Source organism: Halyomorpha halys, unplaced genomic scaffold, assembly GCF_000696795.3.
Source record: "Halyomorpha halys isolate HHAL.00 unplaced genomic scaffold, Hhal_1.1 Scaffold225.1, whole genome shotgun sequence".
Taxonomy (NCBI): Eukaryota; Metazoa; Arthropoda; class Insecta; order Hemiptera; family Pentatomidae; genus Halyomorpha; species Halyomorpha halys.
The window spans coordinates 210,599-219,531 of NW_027115321.1; the positions used below are offsets into that span (position 1 = coordinate 210,599).

Here is an 8,933-nt window from a genome sequence, read left to right on the forward strand (position 1 = left end):
CTTGGTTTTGTTTTGAATCACGAATTTATTATGGGCAATGAAAATTAGTTAGCTTGCTTTTTGGATAAACAAAACAAATGAACAATATTAAAATGATACATAAAATAAAAAATATCAAAAACCCTTTATACATCAAAATATACTATTTACTCAAAAAGAGCATATTACAATATATATTAAGAATCAAAATTTATTTAAAATAAATAAAACGGAATTTAATAATTTTAATTTATTCTCAGATCTAAAATGTAGCTTTAAAGATGATAAGGTTAAATGAAAAGATTAAATATTAAATAGATATGAGAATTTTATTTTAAATTGTATATAATATTATGGACTCTTCAGTCATCTGAGGGCGTGTTCTCCTGGCAATCAGAGCACAAAGACACTTATTATTATAACTTATAATTAATGGCTACTTTTGAAAATATAATTAAATCCTAGGTAGGGCAAACTAACCAATTATATATGACTGTATGATGACTGATGGTTTTTGATGCCTCCTATCTCAAAAAACAACCTCTGACTATAAACAAAGGATTGGTCATCTAATCTTTTCAGCACACATTCAATCTCTCGGCGATCCAAACAAAGAGTCACTTTCTTCCTTTAATGATATAGTCTTCTTGGATGTCTGATGACTATTGATGTCTTTTTTTTCTAGATGTCTACGAATGACTGTTGGCAAAGGGTGGTCCGCACCACCTCTTTCTGGAGACGCCCTAGTTTCCTGGACACGTCCAATACACCCGCCATCCAAATAAAGAGTGCCCTGCCTTGATGTTCAATGCAAACATTGATTACAGCTCAACAGTTTTGAGCTTTTTCTTATGATTTGCTTTCTGAATATTATTCTTTAACTCTTATTATCGACTTATATTTTTTCTTAAATATACTGTAATTATGATCATGATAGAAAGATAAGTAAAGTTGAAAATATTTGAATCTACTCAACATAGTAGCAATTTTACCAACTTTAGAATAGCGCCGCCATCTTGAAGCTCTGAACAGTGTCTTTTGTGACACCATATTTTACTGATGTAAATTGGTTAGCTTACTTTTTGGTTAAAAAAAAAAAAAAATTAACAATACATAAAAATAAAAACATAACTAAAATCATCTATACATAAAAACCAACTGTTTATTAAAAAAGAGGATATTACAATATATATATTGTAATAATCATAAATTTATTAAAATAAAATAAAAATAATTTTTTTTTTTTAGTTTTAATTATTTTCCTATTTAAAGGATAGCTTGGGATTTAATATTAAATAGCTAATAGAATTTTATTTAAATTTTGTAATATAAAAGACTCTTAATCTCAGGGCGGGTTTCTAGACAATCAGAAACAGACACTTTTACTATTAACACTTAATTAAATTAATATCTCTTTTACACATGTATTTAAATTTAGGTATAACAAAACTAACCAATTTCATACTCTTCTTTTGATGATTCTCAGTATCTTCTTTTCTATAATGCTATGTCCTACCGTCAAAAATGGCTTCCAGTCATTCCAAAAAGCTATCTCTCTCTCACAACAATGGCTTCCAATCTTTCCCGCTTCCAGCCGACGGACGTCCTCTCACCAGGCAATCCAAACTCAGAGTCCCTTATTCTTCTGGGGTGACTCTTGGTTGTCTTCCTTTTTCAAGATGTCCACCCTTACTGGACAGAAATTGATGAGGACCTCCTTATCCTGGAAACATCATTTCCCAATCCCGCCCAAACAACGAATGAAATGCCAAAAACCAAAACCTGCCTTGATGTTCCATGTAAACATCGATTGTCGCACAACAGTTAGGGATTTTTGCAAATGATCTACTTTCTGAATATTATTCTTTAGCACTATTTCTTGACTTCTATTTTTTCTTAAATTTGCTGTATTTTCAATTATGATGGGAAGAGTTAAAATAGTTTTTATGATATCTGAATCTGCTCAACATGGCCTTGATTCAATGTACTTCTTGAAGGATACGTACCGCCATCTTGGTTTTGTTTTGAATCACAAATTTATTATTGACAATGAAAATTGGTTAGCTTGCTTATTGGTTCAACAAAACAAATGAACAATATTAAAATGATACATAAAAAAAAACATACTAAAAACCCTTAATACATCAAAATATACTATTTGGTCAAAAAGAGCATATTACAATATGTAATTTTTTTTCTTCAAATAGCCTTCAAGTCCAATATACACAATTATACATGAATTAGTTTTTTCAAATACTTATCTTTTAGAAAAGTTTTTATTGATACCCTGATAGTAATTATACTAGTAAAAATTTTCAGTTTTGTTTATCCATGTAGCTACGTATGAAATTAGGCCAATTTTGATAAAAAAAATGAGTAATGATCATAAATCCATTAAAAAAAATTAAATCTGCAAAACTACAACCCATAGAGGGTTAGAGATGAAGTACTTTGTAAGGAAGTACTGTAAATAGACCAACAGTTGTACAAAGGGGTGATTTGGTCAGAATCATGCTTGACCGCCAGATTATTATCCAGTTAAGGGTGCCCACTTCAGGAGGCTGTGTGGATTGTCAAGGACTCCTGAACTCACAGGGCACAACCAGATTCGACCCAAGGTGCTAGGAGTTAGTATCGCAGTGCTTTACCACTAAGTTTTTTTTTCAAATTTTAAGCAATTATTGTAGTTAACTCTTTGGTAGTGCTGACCTGATATAATGACTTAAAGTTAGCAAATAACATTTAATATTTATTTATTTTCCTTTTCAGATGATTCAAGGCATAATTTATATAGGGATTGTATATATTATGACAGAACAACCTTTAGAAGTAGAAAGGATAGTAAAATTCACCTTTATTCTCGCCCTAGTCATCCTGTGTTCAGAAGCTTTTGGGATGGTCATATCAGCTAGGCTAAGCATAGTTGTGAGTATATCTTATTAAAAGATAGAATTGATTTACAGAAATTATTTTTGTCTAGTATAATTCTTTTATTAAAATTTAAAACAAAGAAGAAAATTTTTAATTTAATTAGAATCAAAGATATGATGGGACTGTAATTTCAAAATCCAGATTTGAAATAATTCTCAAAATACAACCAGGAATCTGCTTCATGGTGAAAGCTAATAGTATTAGTTCAAAATACAAGTATAGAAATAACGTGTTAATTACACTAATACTTATTTTTTTTCATGTTAGGGAGGACTATTAGTGATATTTCACGAGTTAAAAGTACTAAAGTACAAGCTACTATTGTACAAGTCAGTGTAATTGTATTAAGTTAAATTGACAAGACTAATAGTATTGGTTTGCACTTTATTATGGAACAGGGCCCAGATGGTATTATCTTATCTAAAATCTGTTTGTACTGTTTTGTCTAAAATCTGCACAATCATAGAATATAGTTAATTAATTTTTGACTGTATGGAATAAACCAATGTCACCCACATAAGGAAAAAGGAAAAAAAAAAAAGTAATTCTTATTTTACTCTGCCATGCATCTCATCTGCTTCTAAGCTATCCTGTTGAAATAATATACTTGTTCTAATATTTCTCAAGTAAGCACTAAAGTGGTAGTTATGAAAAGAGATCGTGAACTCCAGCCAATATTAGTCTGAAAATAAATCCACACCTATATAATACAATTATTTTTTAACTAGAGGAAAACTATTTTTTGTTTAAAAACTTTTTGTATTATATTTATTTTGAACTGGTAGTAAGTAAAATTTTTATGTGTTATAAATCAAATTTCTTCATTTTTCAGAATGGAATATTTGTCGGCCCGGCGATATCTGTCCCCAATTTACTACTTTCTGTTTATGGATTGGGATCAAGTATCACAACTATACCTTTATGGATAAGGATATCAATGTACTTCAGTTACCTGAGATTCGGGCTTGAAGGACTGGTTATAACCATTTACGGAGGCGCTAGAGAAAATCTGGTTTGCCCTGAAGAGGAAGTGTATTGTCCCCTGAAGATACCAAAACAGCTCTTGAAGGAAGTAGGGATGGAACATGCGAACTTTTGGCGATCTTGCTTTTTCATGATTTTATATTTTATTATTTTCAAAGTGGTTTGTTACTTTATCTTAAGACAGAGGCTCAAGCGCTCCCGTTCTTCTGGCTTGGTTTGGCTCATCGGGAGGTTTATCAAAACACATTTTAATCTTAATCATTGATATAGGCATATATTATCATATGCATAATGAAATCTTTTCATGCAGTCCAATTTTATGGATTTTTATAAAAGATGTTTAAATATCTTGAATTATCAAATTTAGATTACAAAAATGGATAAGTGAAATCAGTTTTTGTAGAATTAGCTCAAAACTAGACATCTAAGTTTTTCAAAGACTGAATAATTAAAATGTAGATCATGAATTGTTATGCTATACGTTTTGTATAAACTATATTTGAAAATTTGATATATGTAACTGCATATATTACATTTCTGTATTTGATGCATTTAATCTTGCCTTTTTTCTTTGTATTTTCATGTGGTAGTATTACTTGATAAGTTTTTTTTATCTCTTATAGGATATAGAATTTGTGATATTTGTTTAGGTAAGTATAGGCTTGGTTTCAGTTTATAGTTTTAAATTATTTTATTGAAATACTGTTTATATTTGTAATAGATTCATTAATTATTTAAATACATTATTATGTTAAGAAATAAAATCATTTATATTGTTTATAGGGTTATGATGTTAAAGTGTACTTTGAACATGTTCAGATACAAAGACACTATTAATCTTTTTGTAATTGTTATTTTTTATGATGGTGCTACAACCCAGTTTTAGATCTCCTATTGCCATGGTCTCGGGTCGACTATTGTTTGCTTTTCCAGCTACACCATCCGAATTACCTACCTCAGCTTCGGCCTTCATCTCTCTGGCTGGGTTAGCTGTATTTTTGCATTTTCTCCATCTACCATCCTGGCTGTTTATCCTGAATACCTAAAACCCCTCAATTGATTGTTCTGATATCAGCCTTATCAGATGATGTTTTAGCTCCGAGGTAGAGTGTCACTTCCATTTTTCCGCAATTTGTAACCTTTAAAAATTCGGCGAAAAACCTTTTATTTTAAAGATCAGTTCTTTTTCAGTAGCCTTAGATGTTGCCTAACACTCAGATCTTTACTAAGGTTCTACAGCAGTTGAGATTGGTATTCTTAGAAAGATTTTAACTTTTTAGTTCTTAACCGAAAGTAGCATAGGTTGGTTGTGGTTATCCTCCTTCTAATCTCAGTGTTGTGGTAAATTATCCTAGGTGAGTAGGTGACTGAAACCTTTTCAAAGTTATGAGTCCCAATGGTTGCGGTCTCATCTGATTTCGGAACTTCCTCTATTACCATGACTTGGTTTTGGACTTCTTGATTCCCAATCTAAGTTTTCTAACTGTGCCATTGAGTGCCAGAAAAGTCTCATTCATCGCCTGAAGGAATTCTTTTCTTTTAAAATAACCCATAATTTTATTTCTTGCAGTTAAGCTAACAATTGGACCAGATTAGTAAATTTTTTTCTTGTAAGCATCTCTTATGCCTTCTTAGGTGTCAGATTAAGTAATATACAGGTTTCTTGAAATTAAACTATACTAAAGATAAACATATATTTTTAATAATTAAATTATTTGAAACACTGATATTTTGTAAATTAATTACAAGTTGTTTGGAAAAAAATTAATAAGTTTATGTTTGAACTCGGTTACATTTTCTCATAAGGTAATGATATCTGAGTATATTGTGGCTAGGGTTCCAGTATGCCTGGTTCAAAGATTTTCTGGGTTTAAATCTGTCATGATAGTTAATATTTATTTTGTGACTGTTTAGATGTAAATATTCAGTGAAAATAAACTTATCACTTTCATTGCTATCAGGACAGAGCAGCAACCATCGATTTTTATCAGTGATTAGAAAAAAAGACCAATAAGCCCACCTGGAGGGACAAGTCCTCTTCCAAAAAATGTTAAAAGTGCCAGTGTTTTTGTCATGTGACACATGGTATAAATTGTATTAATTTTTTAAATAAAAGTAAAAAATATAATAAAAACTAATAAATAAGTCCGTAAAGTTGTTAGGTTTTGCTGAAGTTTGTAATTTTAAAAATATTTGATCAAAATATATAATAACCATTTAATGAAAGACATTACATTGGGGTTTTTACGACTTCAACTTTTTATTTATAGATCGGTGTTGATAAGATATAAAATGCATGGATCAAAAATAAAATTTAATTTTTATTTATTTGGAGTTCTATCAATGGGTAAATTCTCCACATGTTTTAATCATGTCATTTTATCACTAACAGCAAATTTACTTGTTGTATATATTTGTATACAACTATGAATAAATTATTAAAAAAATATTTATTCGTAATTAAATGAGTAAGGTATAATTTTTTTAAATTTAATTTCTCCAGGATATCTACATAACTTTTATTTATTTGTAATCCTTAGAGAAATAAAGAAATCTTTCCACCTTATGAAAAAATAATAATAATAAAAATTGAAAAATGAACTTGACTGGTTTTACACGCACCTACACCTCAATGAAAAGTTGACTTTAACTTATTCAGTACAGGACCCAACCGCATAGTAAGTTGACATCTCATAAACAATAAGACATCCTTGCTGGGGCGCTCTATACTAAACATATATTAAGGTTATAAAAAATATAAATTTTTTGAAAATTTATTAATCTGTATTTCAGTTTTTTGTAGTTATAAATTTACTTATGTATTTTGATTAAATCACAATTATAGCAATCTTGTTTATTGTACCTTGAATTAGTTTTTAGAATGCTGTGTATTTTATATGAAATGATTTTGTTCGAGAATATATCAAATAGGTGAATATAAATAGTTGACAATTAATAAAAAAATATTTTCTATTTTTGTAGTGTATTTGAACAATGGTTATAAAATAAAACTCTGTGAACAATAATTGTTTTATTTTATCCTTGAAAGAAATATGAAAATCTGTTTTGGAGCTTCCTACATATTATGCTCATATCTCATTAAGGGCAAGAGGAGGGGGGGGGGATAGTTCGCACTGTAATAAGCCAGTGCAGTTGGCATTGTTATAGCTAGAGCTTCTTGATGTGGCATCCATTGAAATAATTTACCTTAAGATCACTTTTAATGACTTTTAAACTATAGAAATTAAATGAAAGCTTTCTATAACAACTTAATTATTTTAAGAATCTCAGATATTACTATTTTTTAAAAAAACATGAAATTAAAATGAAAAATTGATCTTTATTCTGGGACGCTTAGTCACCTAAGAAGAACAATTTCAACATCATTTGTCTAGCTAAATTAACTAAAAATGAAACTATCATTAAAATTATATTTCATTAGTTATCTAATAAAATATGAACAAAAGATACATATTTATTCAAGCTTATATTGATGTTAATTATTTACAAGTTCACGGAAGATTGATAATAAAGGAGATAGATATATAATTGATGTTAAGATGGAAAGTTTAATGGGTATGAGATATTACAGTTGAAAGAGCAGCAAAGGACACCTGAATCCTGGGACTCCAGCAAAGGGAGGCCGCTGAGGAGGAACTGCCAAAGCCAGCTGGAACCGAGAAAGCCGAACCCAGCCACACACAAGAGTTGAGTAAATTGGCAAAAGAATTAAAAGTAGAGCTGTATGATCTCAGCCAGGTATTCTCAATCCAATAGCATATCAAGCAAACTTAAATTATAGTCAATATATATATTAAGCTCTCCCTTATATCACTATACCTCTGTTGTAAATGTAACATAATGCTAACCCGACTTAATTTTGTAGTTTATACTGTTTCCATTCTACCTGATTACCATAGCGTAGTAAATTGGGGAACACGAAACCATTGGAAAGGATATCCAATGAATAGTTATACACAATTAACTAGCATACCCATAGCAAGGGGGTTTGTGGTATCTAGTTTTTGGTTTAAATATATAGGTAATAGAAATCTAAAAATCGTTGCCAGGGGTCTTAGCGTGGCTTTTTTTCTGTTATGATCACATCTTGTGAGATTGTGACATGCCATGCATCGACCAATAACAGTCAGGGCGGGAGTTGAGGGTTTCATGTCATTTTTTAATTGCAGGTGCTTTTTAAATATTGCTTGATTTAGCTATCTTAAAGTCTCGTCTTCCCGTTTTATGCTAATATTTCAAAAGTGACATAGGACCGTTGCTCCTCGGGGGTCTTAGCAGGGCGGGTCCGACAGGGAAGGATTTCCTTTTTTTGTGTTATGATTTCCTCTTGTGAGATTGTGATCGCCAATTTCAGAAGTTTTTTAAATATTGTTCGATTTAACTATCTTAAAGTCCCCTCTTCCCGTTTTAAACTAATATTGGATACTAGTTTATATATAATATTGAATATTATTGGAAATGCTCGGAACATCGCCTAATGAAACTACAAACCGAGGTGTGCAGAGACTTCAATAAAAACCATGCAACAGCTATGATCACTATAGACTGTACGAAGGCCTTCGATTCCGTGTCTCTCGGCATTTTATGCCGTAAGCTCGCGGACCTCGACTGCCCAGATTAACTCTATAGCATTATAGTATCGTTTTTAAACAACCATAGCCTAGCTGTCCGGGTTCGTGAAAATCACTCCAAACAATCTCAGTAACGTGCGGTGTTCCACAAGGGGCGGTCCTGTCTCCTCTCCTCTTTTCCATATACACTGCGGACGTCGTGGGGCATAACTACACCATTGCCACAATAGCCGCTTTCGCAGACGACATCGCAATTTAAAGCAGCAGCGCCAGCGCCAAACATGCCCTCAAGGGGGCGGAGAAAACATGTCAGGAGACAGTAACAAAACTACACCATCTCAACATTCAGGTAAACCCGGCAAAAACAAATTGCGTGGTGTTCGCACTACAGAAAGGGAAGAAAACCAGACCACCTCGCACGCTCCAAGTGGCAAACTCCGTACTAAG

The 8,933-nt window shown here is 31.4% G+C and overlaps 1 protein-coding gene across 2 annotated transcripts in view; it reads left to right on the plus strand.

Moving 5' to 3' along the window:
* LOC106679865 (ATP-binding cassette subfamily G member 4) overlaps nucleotides 1-6,910 on the plus strand; it is a 163,016-nt gene extending 156,106 nt beyond the window's left edge. For both annotated transcript variants that reach the window (XM_067052385.1, XM_014419241.3), the window contains 2 exons: nucleotides 2,749-2,904; nucleotides 3,743-6,910. In XM_067052385.1, coding sequence (XP_066908486.1) covers nucleotides 2,749-2,904; nucleotides 3,743-4,159 — 573 coding nt within the window. In that variant the 3' untranslated portion in view covers nucleotides 4,160-6,910. The remainder of the gene's footprint in view (nucleotides 1-2,748; nucleotides 2,905-3,742) is intronic.
* Nucleotides 6,911-8,933: the final 2,023 nt, after the last annotated feature.